General features: G+C 53.5%; 1 protein-coding gene across 1 annotated transcript; it reads left to right on the top strand.

Annotated features, from left to right (window-relative positions):
- Positions 1 to 8,901: 8,901 nt before the first annotated feature.
- SFRP5 (secreted frizzled related protein 5) lies at positions 8,902 to 14,550 on the top strand. The gene is made up of 3 exons (XM_032432471.1): positions 8,902 to 9,424; positions 11,151 to 11,228; positions 12,782 to 14,550. The coding sequence occupies exons 1-3, from the start codon at positions 8,902 to 8,904 to the stop codon at positions 13,126 to 13,128; spliced, it is 948 nt and encodes a 315-aa protein (XP_032288362.1). The 3' UTR covers positions 13,129 to 14,550.
- The last annotated feature ends 6,652 nt before the right edge of the window (positions 14,551 to 21,202 follow it).

Below are 21,202 nucleotides of genomic sequence, written 5' to 3'. Positions count from 1 at the left end.
TTCTTTTTTTCTTTCTTAACATATATTGCATTATTTGTTTCAGAGGTACAGATCTGAGATTCAACAGTCTTGCACAATTCACAGCGCTTACCAGAACACCTACCCTCCCCAGTGTCCAACACCCAGTCACCCCATCCCTCCCGCCCCACCCCCCACTCCAGCAACCCTCAGTTTGTTTCCTGAGATTAAGAATTCCTCATATCAGTGAGGTCATATGATACATGTCTTTCTCTGTTTGACTTATTTCGCTCAGCATAATACCCTCCAGTTCCATCCACGTCGTTGCAAATGGGAAGATCTTATTCCTTTTGATGGCTGCATAATATTCCATTGTATATATATACCACATCTTCTTTATCCATTCATCTGTTGATGGACATCTTGGCTAGGATCGCCTTACTTTAAAAACACCAGTGGTGAAAAGCACTGATTTAGGAGTGCTTCTCAACAGGGTCTCTCTCAGCCTTTGGGACAGGACACCTCTTGGTCATGCAGGGCTGGGCTGGACGCTGCAGGAGTTAGGCATCCCCAGCCCCTGCCGGTAAATGCCAGTATCAGCCCCAGTCTCTGTGATGACCAAACCCAGGCAGGGCGGGGCGGGCTATCTGTGCGCTGAGAAGTACTTCTAGCCCAATGCTCCCAAGCTTTATAGGTGAAACAACTGAGACCCGAGAAGTCAAGCAACCAGCCCAAGGCCACAGCGCAGCAGGCGAGTGGAGAACAGGAAAGCCACAAATAGTGGGTTGAGCCTCAGACCAACCTCACCAGGGCCTCGGTTTCCCAGATGTGGGCAGGAGGCAAGTAGGCGCCCCTTTTCAGAGAGTCTTGTACAAGCACCGACACCCTGACCCGCCGGCTGGAAGAACAAGGACCAGGTAGCCCCTACCGGGGCCTGAACCCTCAGCATTGAGCACAGAAGAGCCATTCTGAATCCAGGCAAAGAGGCTGGGACCACCTCTGAGGCCCTCAGGGCAAGCGCCCAGCAGTTCCCAGGCCCAGGCCCCAGCTCCCTCCCAGCAGAGGACAATTGCTCCATTGGCTATGGCAGGGGATTGGAGATTCACTGGCCCTGCTGGGCTCCTCCCCATCAGCACCCTCTCCTTAATGAGGCCATTGTTCGCCTAGGGTTCCCCAACAGCTGGCCCCCACCCCTACCACTCCTGCCCTGGGTTTCCCCTCTGCAGTCCTGCCCTCCAGCACCTCCTGGGGGCTTCCTGACTTCCTCCCCTAGACCCTGAGCACAAAGGCCCCTGGGGCCTCTCTGACCTACAGTTCCCCTTGCCAGGCCACTCACTTCCCTCAGCCAGCCTCTGTTTTTTAAATTAATCAAAGATGCAGGGACTGCCAATCTACTGTTCAGCATGAGAGAAGGAGTTCCATCCTGAGAGCATGTAATTCCAGCCAAAAGCAAAGAAATCTGTTGTTTTATTTACAGGCAAATGAACCGTTCTGTGTTGATTTGGGGAAACATAGAGAATAGTTTATGAACCTTTATTGGTGCCTACACACACCAGTGTGTGGTCAGGAACCACCCGAACAGCAAATAGCTTTCAACAGAAACATCTTATAAATCTGGGGTCCTGAGGGCCCATATAGACAGGGGTAGCTGGGGCTGGGAGAGTGGAGGCCGTGCGCAGGCTGCCCCCCATGACTGCACAAAACTCTGAACACTTACGCCGCAGCACTTTTAAGCATCTTCGGGTATTTCTCATTTAATGTTACCCACAAGTCTGCAGTAGAAAGTGCCTGTTTTGCAGATGGGGAAACTAAAGCACAAGAAGCTATATCTGACCAGAGTTCCCACAGCCCACAAGTGGCAGAGGCAAAGCCTAATACTAGGTGCCTTTGACTCTGTGTCCAGTGCTCATTCTCCTTTCCACAAAGATGAGGCTTTGGGGCACCTCTCTACCTCCCAACCAGAAAGTCACTCTAGTGTCCGTGTATCTGTGCATTGCGTAACTGCCCCTCTAGATCTTGAGCTCCCTAAGGGCAGTGGCCTGGCCAACCAGGGTCAGACCTGCTGGCAGCCTCAGTCACCTAAGTCCCATGGAAGTCTCTGGCCCTAGGGCCCTCCTCTTCTGCAGGACAGGTGGGGTCAGGGCTCAACAGGATGGAACCCCTAGCCACTTCTCACGTGCAGGCAGGAATGCACAAGCCACAGAAGGAAGTCCTGGCTTCAAGTTCTGGCTCTGGTTCCTGCCTGTGTGATTGTGGGTAAGCTACTGAACCTCTCTGGGTCTCAGTTTTCTCATGTTAAATGGGGGTAATAATACCTACCTCACAGTGTTATTGGGATCATTAAAGGAAAGCACAGAGCATAATGCCAAGCACCTAGGATGCCCTAAATATGTGTTGGAGAGAGGAGAGGAAAAGAGGGAGGGAGGGAAGTCAACATGAGCATAGGGGGCTTGTCCATCACCCCCAATCCCTCAGCAAGCATGAAATATTCTTCAACTGGACTCCACTTGGTCCCCATCTCTCCTCACAGTCACCCTAGAACCCTCCTGATCTTCCTTGGGCCTCCCAAGAATTCCAACAGAGACGGAAAAAGGTTAGAGGAAGCTGGCTCCAGCCTGAGCCTGGCTGGCTCCAAAGACTCCTTTCTTCTGATACTTCCTCCCACCAAGTAGTCGTCCGTCCATTCAGTCATTCATTCATACAATATTTATTTGAGCACCTACTATATGCCTGGCAGTGTGCTAGGAGCAAGAAAAACGGAGCTCTTGCCCTTGTGGAGCTCTCTGTCTACAGGGATGCCAGAAATTGAGACAATAAACCCAGCGCTATGATGACCAGTATGAGGAGGCCGCAAAGGGGAGTTCATGTTCTATGAGCAAGCCCAGCGAGGAGGCCTGGCCTTCCGGAGTCTTGGGAAGAACCTGAGGCTAAAAGCAATCAGAGCAACTGAGGGTCCCGAGCTGAAGGGAGAGGCTAGCAGGTCAGCAGTGTGAAGTGACCAGTTCCTTCCTGCAGAGTGAAAAACAAGGAGACCAGAGAGCAGCCCTGAGCAGTGAGGAAGGACAGGTGGGGAGGAGGGAGAGCACAGGTGGATTTAAGAGAAATTTAGGAGCAAGGAGCCACAGAATTTGGGGACAGTCTCTAAAGACCATCGTCAGGCCAGTGTTATTAACTAGCAACTGCATAGACAGCTCTTCCTGTCCGCACTGCTGTAAGCAGTTGTTAAATGAACTCTAATCCTCTAAATAATCCCAAAAGGAATTATCGTTATTATCCTCATTCTACAGATAAGAAAGCTGAAGCACAGAGAGGTTCAATAACCTGCCCAAGGTCAAGTAGCATTGCTGAAATTAGAATTCAGTCTCACTTCAGAGTTCTTGGTCTTAGCCAAAATATTTGGCTGCCTCTCTGATGTGCTTCCAGCCGGGGTCACCTACCAGCCAGACCCTGGGGGCCCCCAGTGTGCGAGGGACCCAGGGCGAAAAGCCTTCTCTCCATCCCCAGCCCTGGCCAGAGAATACCAGCAGTGCCCACCCGCACCCTTCCTGTTGCACTTGAGACAGGCATCCTTAGAGCTAGACATGCCCCGGTCCAAGACAAGCTTGGCCTCTGCTTTGGTTCCCATGAGATCCAGGACAACCAGTGTGCCTGCCAGTGTCCAGGGTCATAGAAGGGAGGACTGCGACTTGCCTCCCTGGCCACTGGATTCAGTGACGGTGAGCCCAGCTCCAGCCCCTCTACGAGCAGGACCCCACGGCTACCAGGGCACCCAGAGATCCTAAGCAGGCCCCCTGAACTGCTTCCCAGAGCACGGGCTGTGCGGCAGGAAGGCTCTGCGGAGCTGGGGACCTCCGGGACAGACGCTGACTTTACAATCAACAAAGCTAAATGATGGAAAGTGAAACAGTGCTGTAGGAGTGTCAGTAAGAGGACTGGACTGAGAGTCAGGAAGGCCAAGTTCAGTTTCCTCTCACAGACAATGGTCGGGGATGGGGGATGCTGGTGGACAACAGCAACGGGGCCCTGCTAGCTCTAAGAGTTCTCTTAATTACACAGGCCACTCAGGCTGGGCTTTTTGCCGAGCACTCAGGAACCACTGCTATGAAGGCTGGTATCTCAGCGGGGAACACTGAGATCATAAAAGGCAAATAATTCCCGAAGACTATGAAATAAGGACAAGATTCTGTCTCATCACCTTGGGCATCCTAGCCCTCCTGGGAGGCAGGCAAGCCTGTGCTCGCAGACCTTGCTCACAGGCTGGGACAAACAAAGTCAGCCTCACCTCCATCATCATCTCAACCTCCTTCTTCTTCCTTATTTCATTTGATCCTCAAGATGGCCCCATGGAGAACATGAGGCAGAGGTGATCCTCCCCATCTCACAGATGAGGAAACTGACACTCAGGGTGTGGGGGGGACTTGCTATTAAGTTGGAAACACACAACTGAGATCTTCTGAGTCCAAGCTTGGTACACTTGGTTCCTGCCACGCACTGCTTCTCCCAGGGGGCGGGGATGTGGGGGTCCTTGAGAGGAGGCATGAATGGGGCAGATCTCCCACTCATGGCTCCATTATAGTACTAATCATAGAGCTCCCATATGCCAGGCACTCTGCCAGGTGCTCCTCTCTTCCCTTGCCTCAGTAAGTCTTCACTAACACCCAGTAAATAAATGTTCTTCACCTCATTCTACACATGAAGAAATTAAGGTTCAAAGCTCAACAGACAGATGTCCAAGGACACACAGCTAGCAAGTGGCCAGAATTCACCACCAGTCAGTCTGACTCAAAGCCCAGACTCTTCCTGCCACACTACATTGCCTTTGTGTGTCCCTGTTCTCCCCATGCACAGGAACCAAGACTGTTTCATGTGTATGCCTGGCCCACAGCAGGCTCTAGTTAAATGTTCATTTATGGAATGATTATTCCCAAGACCAAAGCACTAAAAGGAATGAAGAAGGCTATTTCATACAGATAGAAATTATAATCCAACCAGAACATATAACGGCCATGAACCTTTATGCTTATAACAACATAGCTTCAGAGTATATAAAGCAAAACTGATACCAAAAAAAAAAAAAAAAGGAAAAAATACTAAACCCACAATCAAAGTAGATTTTATACACCTCTATCAGAAATGAATAGAATAGGGGCACCTGACTGGCTCAGTCGGTAGAGCATGTTACTCTTGATCGGGAGGTTGTGAGTTCTGGCCCCATGTTGGGTATATGGATTACTTTTAAAAAAAAAGGAAAAGAAATGAACAGAATAAGTAAACCAGCAGTTCTTAAACTTTCTGGTCTCAGGAACCCCTTACACTCTTAAAACTGATTGAGGTTTTTAGATTAAAGACCTTCCATTTATGTGCTTTTACACCTACCAATATTTACCATATTTAAAACTAAAACTGAGAGAAATTTTATTAATTCACTTAAAGTAACAAAAATAAACCCATTATATGTGAAGATAAATAACAAATTCTGTGAAAAATAATTATATTTCACAAAACAAAAAAAATAGTGAAAGAGTGGCATTGTCTTAATTTTTGCAAATCTCTTTCACATCTGGCTTAATAGACTCAGATTTTCATACCTCCTTCTGCACTCAATCTGTTGTTACATGTTGTTTTGGTCGTAGTATATGAAGAAAATTTGGCCTCACACAGAAATGTAGCTGCAAAAGAGAATATTTTAACAGCCTTTTCAGACACTGTAGATATTCTTCTTTGATACTACTAAAAAATTGCCATGTGGCCATTCCTTAAATGTTGGTTGTAATACAGAACCTGAATCCGTACCCATAAACTTTTCTTACTCTGTTACCTTAAGATCCATTGATCTATCTTGTACTTAGAGTGAATCTTTGAATTGCATACAATTTTGGCCTTGTAGACTCCCTGAAAAGGACTTGGGGACCCTCAGGAGAACCCTGACCATACTTAGAGAATCACTAAAGCAGGCAATAAAAAGGCAGAAAAATGTAGGATTTGATAACATAACTACCAAGGTTGATCTAAGAGGTATCTATATAGAACTTTGCTCACAACAAACCACAAATACACATTTATTTTTTTTTAACAAACGGTCCTTTCCATCAGCTGGGGGCAATGTGCACCTGGACAGACCGCAGAAGCTCCAGGATGGACAAATGCCCAGCTTGCCAGGTGTTCCACACAGCTGCCTAGGTCCTGGAACAGCCTCATCGGGAAGAGGCAGCACATCAGTGCAGCCTCCTCCCTGCTCGCTCGGGCCACAGAGCCAAGGTCACCCACTGACCCGGCTGCAGCAGATCTTCCTGAATGACTGCCCCATGGCACAGATCCCACCTGGGCTGCATTCCTGTGAAGGCCTTCCCTCCTTAATCTCACCATGTCAGGGAGCCTTGGGGGTCCCCAAGGCAGAGCTGTCAGGTGTAGACGGCCTGTCCTCTTCCAGATGGCTTCCAGCCTGGCACCTCTGCCCTTTGCAGCCCCTGCAGCTGCCAGGTATGAGTCACCTGGCTCTTCCCGTGTGTGGTTCTTACATAACCAGGAGCAGGAACAATGCCTCCTGCTGTCCGGGCCAGGCACTGGGCCGCCAAGACCAGCAGAGGCCACCAGCTGCCTAGGGAGCCAGCGCCTTGCACATCACCTGGGGAGCGCCAACGCCCCCTGCCAGTGCCCAAGACCACATGTCCCCCCGGGGGGTGCAGAAGCCCTGCCAAGCCTAAAGCGGGGATAAGGATCAGCTGGAGCACAAGGAACAGAATTACTGCTCAGGGTCCCAAACCAGAGCCAGGGCCAAGGTATCCAAGGGAGCCTGCAGAACACACATCACATTTTCAGCCTGAAGGCATACATCCCTTAGAGATCTTCCATTCCTAGGTGCCTATTATGTGCTGGCACTGTGCAGGGGGCTTTCTTTCCATGAATCATTTGGTTTGCCCCTCACAGTGACTGTTGAGAGTGTTCCACTTTACAGACAAGACAATGGATGGTTGGAATGGCTAAGTACTTGCCCAAGGTCACTCAGTGAGTATGCACTTGGACTTCAAACTGGCTCTTTTTGCCTGCAAAGTCTAGGCTCTTGCACCATTACTACACTCCGCTGCCTGGGCCGACAGGGAGGGGTCCTTTACCTTCTGGCGGGTCATCCACAGAACCTCTTTGTGCTCTTTCGCCTGAACCCACCCTGGGCTCTATCTGCTGAATGTCCTTCTGTGCCCTCTGCCCTGCCTTTTGTCTTTTTCTCACACTAGATCAGATGAAGCAGGGACTATGTCTTCTGCATTTCTGGATCCCTACCTGTGGTGTGTACACCACACCCCACACCTTGTACACAGTAGGTGCTTCGTGTGTGTCTGCTGAATATTAAGAAGAGCGGCCCCTCCCCTCTCTCCACTACTACTGCAAGGACAGATCATGGGAAGACAGGAGCCTTGGAAATTTTCAGGAGGATAGGGGGTAGGAGAGGTAAGAGCAGAAGTGGAGGGGGTCAAGTGCAGATCCAGCCCCCAGAGTGCCCCAAGCCCTCCTGCAAGACACCTTCCCAGCGGACCTCCGTGCCAAAGACTAGGGAGGTCAGGTCTCAGGTCAGGCTCTCAAGAATTCCCCCACCCTCAAGCATTTCTCCAAAGCTCCTCCCACAGGAAAGCCAATAGAAGGCAGGGCCCAGACAGAAAGAAAAGACCCCAAACATGGGGTTCCATCCCAAACCTGGATATCCTCAATTCCTTCCTCCTCCTGTAGCCTTTCCTGGCCTGGGCTGGAATTTATCTTAGGGCAAAGTAGTTAAGCCCTGGCCTTTGGAGTCCAGACCTGGATTCAAATCCTGGCTCCCTCACCCATTAGTGTGTGACTGAGGGCCAGTTACTTCACCTGAAGGCCCCCAAAGCCAGCCAGCCTGCAGACTCAGAATCCAGACCTCCCGGTGTCACCCGGGTTCTGACTCTGGAACCAGACCACCAAGGGTCAAGTCCTGGCCCCTTATCCTCACTTAACTTCTCTTTGCCTGGGTACCTTTATCTGTAAAGTGAAGATAGTAACAGTACCCACTCGCCTTATTATACCATTACTGTGAGAATTAAATGGGGTAACTTATGCAATGTGCTTAGAACAGACACAGTAAGTACCCAAGAAGTATTAGCTATCAATAGAAATAGCCGGTGAGAAGGCCGTGAAGTGCTGCGCAGTGTCTACGGCACTTAGAGCTCACTGAATGGCAGTTATGATTACCTTCGCCCCCACTAGGCTACGGTGTCCCTGGAGGTGGGGGGTCCTGGGTCAGATCCATCTCTGATTCCCCCAGCAGCCAGCAGCACAATGCCCGGCACCAGGCAGGAGCTCAAACACATGGTTGAGGACGGACAGGTGAAGAACTGCCCTCCTGGAACAGAGGGTGTGGGCAGCCAGGAGCCTCCTGCCAGGAGAAGGGAGAACCAAGGTGTCAGGAAAGAGAAAGCAGAGCGGAGGGGGAAAGGCCGAGACGGGCAGATAAGCAAGTGAAGTGAGTGAGAAAAGGAACAGGAGAGGCTGTGGCGGAGGGAGATAAGGAGGAAGGATGGAGAAGGCGATCGGCGAGGAAATGCCCAGGGAGGTGAGGGAGCCCCTGGGAGAGGCTCAAGGCGAGCCCGGCGCTGAGGCAGGGCAGCTGGTGCGCGGGAGAGGGGCGCACGAGCCGGGGCAGGACGCGCGGGAGCCGACGGGAGGGGCCGAGGGGGGCTCCACCTCGCCTCCCCGCCTGGGCCCGCGGGCGGGGGGTGGGGGGGCGGGCGGCTGGAGATTGGCTGGGGCGCGCGGCGAGGCCGGGGCGGGAGCCCTGAGGTGGGAGGTGCCAGGATCACTCGGTGCGCCCGGGAGCGGAGCGAAGGCTGCCACCACTCGGGCCACCTCGGCGGTGGCGGTGGCGGCGGCTGCAGGGGAGCGGCGGGGCGGCGGGCGCACTCCGGGCAGCTGGGGACGCCGCGCACCATGCAGGCGGCGGCGGGGGGCGCGCGGGCGGCCGCGCTGGCGCTGCTGCTGGGGGCGCTGCAAGGCGCGCCGGCGCGCGCCCAGGACTACGACTACTACGGCTGGCAGGCGGAGCCGCTGCACGGGCGCGCGTACTCCAAGCCGCCGCAGTGCCTCGACATCCCCGCCGACCTGCCGCTCTGCCACACCGTGGGCTACAAGCGCATGCGGCTGCCCAACCTGCTGGAGCACGAGAGCCTGGCCGAGGTGAAGCAGCAGGCGAGCAGCTGGCTGCCGCTGCTGGCCAAGCGCTGCCACTCGGACACGCAGGTCTTCCTCTGCTCTCTCTTCGCGCCCGTCTGCCTCGACCGGCCCATCTACCCGTGCCGCTCGCTGTGCGAGGCCGTGCGCGCCGGCTGCGCGCCGCTCATGGAGGCCTACGGCTTCCCCTGGCCCGAGATGCTGCACTGCCACAAGTTCCCCCTGGACAACGACCTCTGCATCACTATGCAGTTCGGACACCTGCCTGCCACCGCGCCTCCAGGTAGCGCCGCCGCCGCCCCCGCGCGCTCTGACGCCCCGGGTGCCCGCGAGGCCCCCGGAGATGCCACCCCCTTACACACACGCACACACACACACACACACAGCCTTTGCTCAGCCCTGCATGCCCCGGGAATTGCAACTCCCCCCCTCCCACCCCAGCCTTCCAGCCTACCTATACACACACACACACACACCCCATTTTCTGTACCTAGGAACCCTACATTTTCCCACTCGCTTCCCCAATCCCCCCAGATTGGGAGACCTTCGGGTAAAGCTCAGTGCAGAAGAAAGAGCAGATTGCCAGGCTCTGCCACTGAAAAGGAGCCCTTAGGAGTTGCTTAACTTTGAGCCTCAGTTTTTCCGTAAGTAACATAGGAAGTGAGCTCAGGTTCCAGAAACCTGTGAGATCCTCAGTGCTACCTCCCACCCACCCCGAGACCCATTACCCCTAATTCCTCCTCGGTCTCAGCCTCCCTTCACTGTGCACCCCCCACCCCCAAATGCCAAACTTCTTGCAAACAGAGTAAGCCTGAGCTGGGCACCAGACAGGAGAATAAAAAGTGGCACTGAGAAAGGTTTTGTCTGGGCAGTTGATTCAAGAGTCTAAGGAGCCCCTGATGCTGGGACTCCCCCGAGGGGCAGCGCTGCTTTCCCATTTTCCCATCTGACCCGACCCCCAAAAAGCAACTGGACTCCACCACACACTACCCCCCCCCCCCCCCCCCCCCAGGTCTAACTTCATCCACACAGCCCTTGGTCCTACACCCCCATGTCCCTCCTGAGAGTCAGTTGGGTTGGGGTCCTGTGACTGGGGAGTGTTCTTGGGTTGGAAATGGGACCAGGAAGCAGGGGAGAGAGCCAGCTCAAGCAGAGACAGTGCAGTCCCTAGCAGGGATCCCGGCATGGTTCCTTTTCTGGTTTTCTTGGAAGCCACGTATTACCAGCCTGGAAGGCAAGAAGTCCTGGGCTTGGGCTCGGAATCCCACCAGGCCCTGCCCTCTCTGAAGCCCGCTTTCCCCTGTGATGGGGGCACCCACCCGGAGGCAGAGATATAGGACAGAGCGCAGGTGCTGTGTGGTGGCCTGAGAACCAGAGGCAGCCTGAAGTGTTTGTGTGGCTAACAATAAAACTGAGAATATTTCATATAAAAATTAAGAGTTTGGGCTTCCCTTGAAAAACCAAAAGTTCTGGCAATGTCAAGCTCCCCACCTTAGAGGGTGATGCTCTTCAGTTTACCACAGTCCCTACCCTGCCACCTGCCGGGACCCTGTGTACCTAGGAAGACCCTGCAGATTACCCCCATCCCAGCACTAGCCTGGGAGTCACAAATCCTGAGTTCTAAGCTCAGTTCACAATAGTACTGCAGACTTGGGTACCACTCTGGGCCTCAGTTTTCTTTTCTTTAATAATACCTACTTCATAGGCTGAGGACTAAATGAAACAAAGTTTAGAAGACGACAACGCACATCATGGTGGCAGTTGCCAGGGTCATGGAGCAATTGTGCCCACGGGGGCAGTTTTGTCCCCGTGCAACCTTGTCTCTTTTGGAACCTCACAACTACTCAGTGAGCACCGTTACCATCATCCCATTTCCTGATGAGAGTGGAGGCTTGGCAGGGGGAGGTGGCTCCTCAGTGGGGTAAACCCGTACTCTTGAGTGGCTTTTCGGACTCCGATCCCCTCATCAGCCTCCCCTCATCAGACCCCACCCCTGCTTCTCTCTTCAGTGACCAAGATCTGTGCCCAGTGTGAGATGGAGCACAGTGCCGACGGCCTCATGGAGCAGATGTGTTCCAGCGACTTCGGTGAGTGTGAAGCCCACGTGGCCACTGCCGCAATTCCTCTCCTCCTTGACACACACACACACACAACAAACACCCATGTCCACAACCATCATAGTGAATACTAACAGTTTTTGCATCATGTGTCCCTTTTAGAATCTGATCATGACCATGAACCGTCTGGCCAAAGAAATGCACCTCATTTTGCAGGTCATCCCAGGGGCTTCAGAAGCCCCTCAAGGCCATGGTCCATGGGCCCCAAAACCAACCCCTGGCCAAGGCTCCTGCAGCCCTCCCTCGGCACCTGCCCAGAGAGGGGCCTCCAGGGCTGGATTCTCTTTGGGAGAAGCAAGCTAAGCCTGGAGATGGATGGGGGCGTCAGGGAAAGAGCTGGGCCCCAGGATGGAAGTGCAGCGCCCTCGTCCCTGGGCACCTCTGCGTGGTACCCAATGCACCTCTGGCCAGGGGAGCTGCGGTCACTTGTCCCACGCCTTCATGCTGGAGCCTCTCCATTCCTGGGACAGTGAGCCAAGTCTAGTCAGGACCACACGAGCCGGCATGTGGCCTTTGCCAAGCTGGCTGCTGTTTTGTCTTAGCCTCCCTGTTTGTAAAAAAGAGATCTCAATGAAATCCTTACTTTGGTCTTTTATGTCATTAGTCTGTTTGGAAAGAGAATACTCCTATTGCAAGGCGTGTGTGTGTGTGTGTGTGTGTGTGTGTGTGTGTGTGTGTGGTGTGTGTGTGTCTGTGTGTGGTGTGTGTGTGGTGTGTGTGTGTGTGGTGTGTCTGTGTGGTCTGTGTGTGGTGTGTGTGTGTGTCCAAGAGAGAAAAAGAGAGTGGGTAAGGGGAGAAAGAGAGAGATTGAAAGAAAGAGATTTTACAACAATTTCCTTCCCTGGGTGAACAGAGTCATTCTCTGGTATCTCCCTGGTTGCTCACAGAGATGGGGATCCAGAGGCCTGAAGAAGGGGGAGACTAGCCTAAGTGACCCCCCCAAGTTCCAGACTCCCAATCCCCAACTGTACTAGGCTCTCTACAGCCACCTTGTGTGCCCTGGCTGGTCACCCCGACCCCACTCTGGCCTTCAAGCACCTCCCCCACCCCCACCCTCCAGACACACCAGACATACTCTCCTACATCAACCACACAGCACCGAACGGCACACTCCCACCCATACTGTACGGTCTCACACAGATTACAGTGGTGTGTTCACACCAGCAAGAGCTGGTTGTGCGCATGCTGCTCAGCCCAGCGCTCTGTGATGCAGTGGGCCATGTGGGGGGGGCATTCACCCCCATGGAAACCAGCACGTGCCACAGAGCAGAACCCTCCCCAGGGCCAGCTGTCAAACATTTACCAGCCCACCCTATCACTGCTACACACATACACACACACACACACACAGCCAGAAATCCCATTTGGATCCCATGATCCCAGGGATCATGAAGTCTACCACCCAAGGCCCAGGCTTGGAACTTGAGGCACAGGCACCAACTGGGGGCCCAAGAGCATCCTGAGCAAACCTGCCCGTTCTCACCCTGTCCCTCTGTCTCCCCCCTCGGCACACACACACACAGTGGTTAAAATGCGCATCAAGGAGATCAAGATAGAGAATGGGGACCGGAAGCTGATTGGAGCCCAGAAAAAGAAGCAGCTACTCAAGCCAGGCCCCCTGAAGCGCAAGGACACCAAGAGGCTGGTGCTGCACATGAAGAGCGGCGCCAGCTGCCCCTGCCCACAGCTGGACAGCCTGACCGGCAGCTTCCTGCTCATGGGCCGCCAAGTGGACGGACAGCTGCTGCTTATGGCCGTCTACCGCTGGGACAAGAAGAATAAGGAGATGAAGTTCGCGGTGAAATTCATGTTCTCCTACCCCTGCTCCCTCTACTACCCCTTCTTCTATGGGGCCGCTGAACCCCACTGAAGGGCGCTCCTCCCTGCCCCACTGCAGCCAGCTGTGCCTTGCCCTCTCCCCACCCCTGGGGCACTCTCTCTTCCTGCCCACTTGGCCTCACCCCTACTCCCAGGCTGACTCAGCCCCTGCCTAAGTGGTTTCATGCAGCGTCGTTACCAGCACAGGCGCTAAGGAATGGGCATGGAGCCTGAGCTGTCCATAACTGGGGGGTTCTGGGGTCCCTGGGGACTTCTTCTCTTAAGAGCAAGGCTTTCTCATTTGGGAAGGAACCCAGGGTTTTGGAAAGTAGGTGGAGGAGAGAGCGAGGGAAGCGTGGAGGGGCTCTGAGCAGCCTGAGGAGGCAGATTCCCAAGTAGACCATGGTGTCAGCTCCCCTCTGTTGGTGGTGAGACCTTGCCTTGAAGAGGAAAAGTCTCAGTATTAGGCTGAGCTATTTGGGGGACAGTTCCCTACCCCCACTGCCCACTCGTGTCATCGTAGTACCCCAGAGGAGAGGCATTAGGGTCACAGTGCCCTCCAGCCACAGTTCCCCACCTTCCCCATCTCTTACCCTTTCCCTTCCTGCTAGACTGGAGAGAAGCCCAGCCCAGACCCCTCCCAGAGGCTGCTTTTTGGGGTTCGGCCCTCAGCCTCCGCATGTCCGTTACCCTGATGATAAGTTATCACCACCGCTGCAAGGCCACAGGTACTAGATCTGACGCAGGCAAGGTTTGGTTTCTAATGTTTTTAAGTTTTTAATTAAATCAAAAAAAAACAACAGTTGGTTTCGACTAGGTTCTTTCTTTGTCAGCTGGTCCCCAAAGGTGGGCAGAGGGAGGTTCAGAAGGGACTTTTAGAAAGAGGCCCTTGTCCTAACCCACGGCCTGTCCACACAGACATACTTGCAATGCCCATGTTCTTGTAGGATCCCCTGAGAGCACAGGGTGAAGATCACCCTTCTCATCCCCATCACCCAGTGAGGAATGGAGACGACCGTCCCTTTGTTCCTGAAGAGGGAGAGAGACGCCGAGATCCCCAGCCTTCTCCCACAGTCAGAAGGCTCCCACAGTCCTGCAGCATGTCCCTGACACTGCATGCTCCTCGGATCCCAAGAAGCCTGGGCCACAGGGAACTACTCTGAAGAGCCAAGGACCTAAACGTGTCAACTCCTACCCCTTTGGCACTCAGACCGCCCTGGGCACTGGTCCCGACCTGCAGGGGAGGATAGGGTCGACCTGTGCCACAGGGGCCAGAGGAGCAGCACCCCCAGGAGCCAGTCAGAAACACATACTAGACCTACTGTATCAGAAACCGCATTTTAACACATAAAACTTCAAATCATCTACACAGCTTTTGCAAAATAGGGGCCCCACTCTACACCAATTAAATTGGAATCTCTGGAGGGGGCTCAGAAATCTGAATCTTCTAGATGTTCCCTGGGGTGGTATGCAGCCTGGGTTGAAAACCTCGATCTAGGGGCACCTGGGTGGCTCAGTCGGTTAAGCAGCTGCCTTCTGCTTGGGTCCTGATCCCAGGGTCCTGGGATCGAGCCCCATATCTGGCTCTCTGCTTGGTTTGGCAGGTAGTCTGCTTCTCTCTCTCCCTCTGCCTCCCCACCCCACCCTGGCTTGTGCTCTCACTCACTTTCTCCCAAATAAATAAATAAAATCTTAAAAAAAAGGGAAGAAAACCTCGATCTAGATAAGCCAACAGCTGAGGCAGGAGAAGGATGAGGGGCTGAGATGACCTCAGGCTGGAAGTGTCTTGGTCCTGCATACCGGGAAGGAAGCAGCTATCGTAACTGAGGGCTTCTTCAGCGAGCTCAGAGCAGATGGTGCTGCTACCTGGAGCTGAATGGGGCAGGGAGGGGAGAAGGCCTGAAATGGAGGCAACAGGCTCCTGCCACCCAAATGTCCAGCATTTGGAAGGGGTGGTGCCAGGAAGGAGACCCGGGGGTTTGTCAGCAGATGCTGAGGGACAGGGCAGATGTACCCAGAGCAGGGGTCTGGGGACACCCCCAGAGCAGCTTTCCTCACCAGCGAGGGGCCAGCTGCCAAGTCCAGTCAAGGCTTCCTGCTCCTCCAAGACAATGCAGCCGCGTTCTCTTGTGAGGACTTGGCTTCCAGGGCTCTCAGAGAAGCACGCTGCCACAAAGAGTCGACAAAGGCCAAAGGGCCCAAATTCCGCTTTGGGGCCAGTGTGAGCTAACAGGTGGTGTGACAGCCTGCCCATAAATCACCTCCCTGGGCACGCAGGTGGCCTCACCACAGGTCAGGAGCAGCAGAGGCCTGCTTGTTTCTCCTCAGCTCTGAGGGAGCCACCGCCGCCCACCCTCACCCAAAGCCTGCCCAGCCCACCAGCTCCCTGAATCTGCCCCTTGTCTCCCAGCCTCCTACCCCAACCAAACATTTACGGACACTTCTATGGTCAACCAGGACCAGGGATTATTTTTCCACTGAACACATAGGACTCCAGCTACTTCTGGCAGAAGCACAATACTGACCTCTGTCAGGTGCTGGCAGCCAGGGAGATGGAGCAGGCGGCGGAGAGACTCCCCTCGCCCATCCCGGGAAGCCCCAGTAAGACAGTCCTCAGCCACCCCCGACACAGGGGTCAAGCTCTGCTCTGTATGTCGGCTCTGTCCCCAACATCTGCTGTCAGATCCCCCCCAGCAGGCTCTTCCTGGGACCAAGAAGAATCCTCCCCAAAACCAGGGGAGCCCCCACAAGGCCTGAGCCCACCTTTCATTTCCTTCGGTCACAACACGCTCCCTCCCTCCCAGCCAGTCTGGAGACAGACAGCTGGTGCTGCCCAGCGAGCATCTGGGGAACGATGCATCTGACAGAAACCCCAAGAAACAGTGGGGCTTCTCCACACCAGAGGTCTGGAGACAGCCAGGCACGAGGTCCAAGTCCCAGACTCATTCTGTCTTCCAGCTCTGCCAGGGGGTGGCTTCTGTTCTCGTGGTTACAAACAGTGCCCCCTCCTCCCCGCTTCTAACCACAGTCCAGGCAGCAGGGCAGGGAAGGAGAGCAAAAACAGCGTGTCAGCTGCCTCTGGCCCTTTTGATCAGGAAAACAGTAATTTCCCAACAAAGTCCCACCTGGTAGATTTCCACTTTTAGCTCACTGGCCAGAACGAAGTCACATGGCCACTCCTAGTTGCAAGGGAGCAGAAGAAGTCAGGTGTTTCAGTTGGGTACAAAATCAGAGTTCTGATAAAGAACAGGAAAGATCTGGGGCGGGCTGCTAAATACTCAAGATCAGGGGGTGCCTGGGTGGCTCAGTCAGTTAAGCATCTGACTCTTCATTTCGGCTCAGTTCATGATTTCATGGTCATGAGACTGAGCCCCGCATAGGGCTCCACGCCCAGCTGGGAGTCTGCTTCTCTCCCTCTGTCTCTGTCCCTCCCCCCAATCTAAAAAATAAATAAATCTTAAAAAAAAAAAATACTCAGGATCAGGTGAAAAGAGGTAGTAGAGCCCAGTTTTGAGTTCCAATATTGTGACTTAGTGACCATGTGACACTGGGAACACTGCCCAACTATAAAATGGAGTGATAATGTCTATTTCACAGGGTGGCTGAGTGTTCAGTGGGGAAACATATGAAAAGTTCCTGGAACCAGTGCCCAGCATTTAGAAGATATTCATTAAATGGTAATTAGTATTTTTACTAACCTAAGGCCTTAACCTGGCTAGCATGGTGCCTTGCACATAACAGTACATTCCTAACTGATTTGTTAACTAAGAAACGCTACTGGCAGAAAGGTAGGGAAGAGACAGGAACATCTCACCTAAAACCCAGAGTTGTTACTTTCAAGATAGAACCTACATTTGGCATTTTCCTTCAGAAAATACACCCCCGGAGGGTATGTAAGCTAACAGAGAGGAGAAGACATATAATACTAGAATAAATATCAAGCTCATGCTGGGTGGCAGGCACTACTCCAAGCACTCTGGCTGGTATTATTTTTTTCTTTTTAAAGATTTTGTTTATTTATTTTACTGGGGGGGGTAGAGAGTGAGCAAGCACACCCATATGAGAGGGGAGGGGCAGAGGGAGAGAGAATCCTCAAGCAGACCCTGTGCTGAGTGTAGAGCCCGATGTGGGGCTCGATCTCACGACCCTGAGATCATGACCTGAGCTGGATACTCAACCAACTGAGCTACCCAGGCGCCCCTCACTCTGGTATTCTAACTTCAGCCTGCCAACAGGCCTTTTTAACAATGAGGAGGCTGAGGTTCAGAGAGGTTAATGAGCTTATTGAAGGACACACAGCTTGTACATAAGAGTGGTACTAGAATTTGACCCCGGGCTCTTAACCACTATACTACTGCCTGCAGGGGACAAAGCCAAATGGGGGGGGGGGGGGGGAGACAGACTATCTGCCACCCTGCCTCGCAGGAAGAATTCCGGGAGCCCTGCTCAGAGCCCACACCAAGGGCCCTGTCAGCAGCAGGGGAGCCAGCGTCAGAATGCGGCTTTTCTCCTGCCCCAAAGCAGCCCACCCCTGACCCCCTCCTCCCCTCTCAGCCCCATCAGCATCCAGGCTCTTGAGCCCCACAAAGGAAGCTCACAACCCACAATTGTTTAGTTGGCTGTAATCCTGGCTAAAGTTCACTCCTTGGGAAATCCAACGTGGGGGGTGGTTGCTGCTGGAATGTATGTGGCTGGGACCCAGTACCCCAGCCCAGACAGCAGGCTCTGCTGGGGCCCTGAAGAAAGCAGGCAGCCTGGGGAATCCGGAATCCCCAACCCCCAGCTGTGCCAGAGAATGGAATGTGCTGCTCTGGGGTGTTGAAACAGACCGAAACAAGGGAGGTGGTGCTGGTGGGGGGAGCTCCTGCCACAAGGCTGCCTCTGTTCCTCTGGAGGCTGAACCCACTTTGCTAGGGCTCGGGATGGGAAGGCCCCTTCTATTAGCTCAGTGGCTCAGAAGATCCTGGAGCTAGTAGGGGCAAGGCAGAACAGAGGGGAGGGTGAGAGCCAGGATTGTATGTTCACCCAAAGTTTCTCTGATAAGGCCTCTACAAGCACCCCTGGCACAATTCACACCCTGGCTCCATGGCTTACTAGCTGCCTGACCTCAGGCACGTTACGTAACCTCTCCAGGCCTTCATTGTACTCATCAGTTAAATGGAGTTAATAACAGAACCTAGCTTTTGGGATTGTCATGAGGTTTAAATGACACGCTCAGCATGTTGCCTGGCACAGCGCTCAATAAATGTAGGTGTTGGGACGCCTGGGTGGCTCAGTGGCTCAGTCAATTAAGCGTCTGCCTTCGGCTCAGGTCATGATCCCGGGGTCCCGGGATGGAGTTCCGCATTGGGCTCCTTGCTGAGCATGGGGCCTGCTTCTCCCTCTGCCTGCAGCTCTCCCTGCTCATGCTCTTTCTCTCTCTGACAAAATCTTTTTTAAAAAGTAATAAAATAGGGCGCCTGGGTGGCTCAGTCGTTAAGCGTCTGCCTTCGGCTCAGGTCATGGTCCCAGGGTCCTGGGATCGAGTCCCACATCAGGCTCCCTGCTCTGCGGGAAGCCTGCTTCTCCCTCTCCCACTCCCCCTGCTTGTGTTCCTGCTCTCGCTATGTCTCTGTCAAGAAAATAAATAAAATCTTTAAAAAAAAAAAAAAGTAATAAAATAAAATAACACCCAAGATATAAAATAAAATAAAACAAAGTAGGTGTTATCATGGTCTTAGAGCCAGCCACCAGCTATAAGATAGACGCTGGAGCCATGGCCTCTCAAAAGGGGTACCTCGAAGGTTCCATGTAGACAGGGCATGAAAATGGAGCTTTGTTGGGCTTGAGCCCTGAGGGCCAGGAGATCAACGACTACAAATCCTGAAGACCCCAGAAACCAGGACCAGTTCAAAGTCTGCCAGGGCTCACCACAGATTGCTCCCCATCCCTACCAAACCTCAAAAAGATCAACAGAACCCTCAACTTAAGCCAGGCTGTGGGAGCTGGCTGCCCATCCCAAGTCTGCCCCAATGGGTACCAGAGCTGGAGCAAAACCCGGCTACTATTCCTCCCAATGGGTGCCTGAGAGCAAACTGGGGGCATCTTTTAAACCAGGCATCCAATTCTACTACGAAGAGTCTGTCCTCCGGGCCACCTCACATTCGGTCCTCTCCACACTGTGGACCCCAGCCAGCTGCAAGACATAACCCAACCGCCGTGGCTTCATTTTCCCAGTGGGACCTGCACTTGCAAGTTGTCGCTCCCCGGCCTGCTCTCATTGAGGCCCTCACACACACTGTAAAGGGACAAGGAGGTGGCCCCCTGGCTTCCCTTCGGTGGGAAGACCCAGCCAAGACCCGATGATAAAACCCAAGTTTCCCAAGCCCCAAAATCCCATGTTCCAAAGGCTATGCGTGGTACAGACTACTTCACCAACACTACGCATCGTTTTTGTTTCCCCAAAATAATATTGTCTCTGCTTTTTCAAACTACACTTTGGCCTCAGATGCTTTCCTGAGTAATAGTCTAAGATTAGTCTCTGGTTTAAAAAAACAACAAACAGGGGCGCCTGGGTGGCTCAGTCGGTTAAGCGTCTGCCTTTGGCTCAGGTCATGATCCCAGGATCCTGGGATCGAGCCCCGCATCGGGCTCCCTGCTCAGCGGGAAGCCTGCTTCTCCCTCTCCCACTCCCCCTGCTTGTGTTCCCTCTCTCACTGTGTCTCTCTCTGTCAAATAAATAAATAAAAAATCTTTAAAAAAAAATAAATAAAAATAAAAATAAAAAATAAAAAAACAACAAACAAAAAACAAACACTGTTCTAAGCCATCCAGGACAGAGCTGTCTTGTCCCTAAGAGTGCCAGGATGGCAGTAACAGGTTGGCCTTTGGGGAGCACTTCCTGTGCTCCAGGCACCGTGCTCCATGCCTCGAGTGGATGGTCTCGCTTACTCCTCACGACAGCCCTCTAAGGGAGGCAGCGCTATCACGCCCATTTTACAGAGGAAAGCAGCACAGAAAGGCCTGGGGGCAATGCCCCTGTGGAAACTCGCTCCAGCGTGGCTACGCTGACGGGAGAGGTTGGCCAAGTGTGGGGCTGGCCACAGTGCTGCCTACTTCTTACTGCCCGCAGACTCTCCCTGGCTAACACAGGCCGCTCCTGCTGAGGAAGGCCCATCCTCTCATGCCGTGGGGAACACGCCTCTTCAAACAGATGTGGTGTCCCTCCTGGAGTGAGGCGCTGGCCGAGATGATCTCTGAGCAGCCTTCCAACTGAGCTACCCATGACACACGCCACCCACGAAAGCGCAGGCGCAGCCCCAGCTGCCTCTGCCCTGGGCCTGCGCCATCACTGCTGTCCCCCTCCTCCGCCATCTTTACTGCTCCTCTGGACCCAGGCTGCTGAGGCCACTCTGCTACTTTTTAAAGTGAACACAGTCTTCTGTAAAAACTGCCAGGAAAAGGTCCTGGCTGCTTCCCTGCCTCTCGAGGCCCCTCGGAGCTGCTGGGGCTCCCCCATACTAGGGGAAGTTCCCGAGCTAGGCAGAATCCCATCCTGGACCAGGCCACGGCCTCTGTGAGCTGCGCATGCATGGAGCCATGAGAACATGGCTGCAACCGAACCTCAGCTCTGACGCAGGGTCTCTCCTGCCGTCTTCACTGCCATGGGCCTCCATCTGGAAGACACGGCTCATAGCCAGCTCTGGTCTGCAAAGTGCCATGCCAAACCTTTCACTGCCGCTGGTCAACTTCCTTTAGCCTCAATGTCCTTACCTATAAAATGGGGAGAACAGTGCCTACCTCATAGGACCATCATAAGGATTACATAAAATGACACGTGTAAAGCACTCACCACTGTGCCTGGCACCCAGTATACACCCCACAAACCCTGCTTTCAGAGAACCGCTTATCTGTCCCATCTCACAGCCAATCCTCTTCCAGCTGCCTCTCAGCCTCCCGAGGGCCAATCCTTTTTTGCTTTCTAAGAAGGATTAGCTAAAATCTTCCCGTTCTAAAGCCTGCATTGTTTAGTGTTTGACAAGTCCTGGTCCTAACCCCAACTGCTCACAATTCGGTCACAAGATGGGAGTCCCGAGTCAATCTGACAAACATGTGCTGAGCCCCACCCGCACGAGGCACAGCTTTCC

The sequence above is a fragment of the Phoca vitulina genome, unplaced genomic scaffold, assembly GCF_004348235.1.
Source record: "Phoca vitulina isolate PV1807 unplaced genomic scaffold, GSC_HSeal_1.0 scaffold48, whole genome shotgun sequence".
Classification (NCBI taxonomy): Eukaryota; Metazoa; Chordata; class Mammalia; order Carnivora; family Phocidae; genus Phoca; species Phoca vitulina.
Note: the sequence above shows the minus strand (reverse complement) of the source record. Positions and strands in the feature narration are given on the sequence as shown.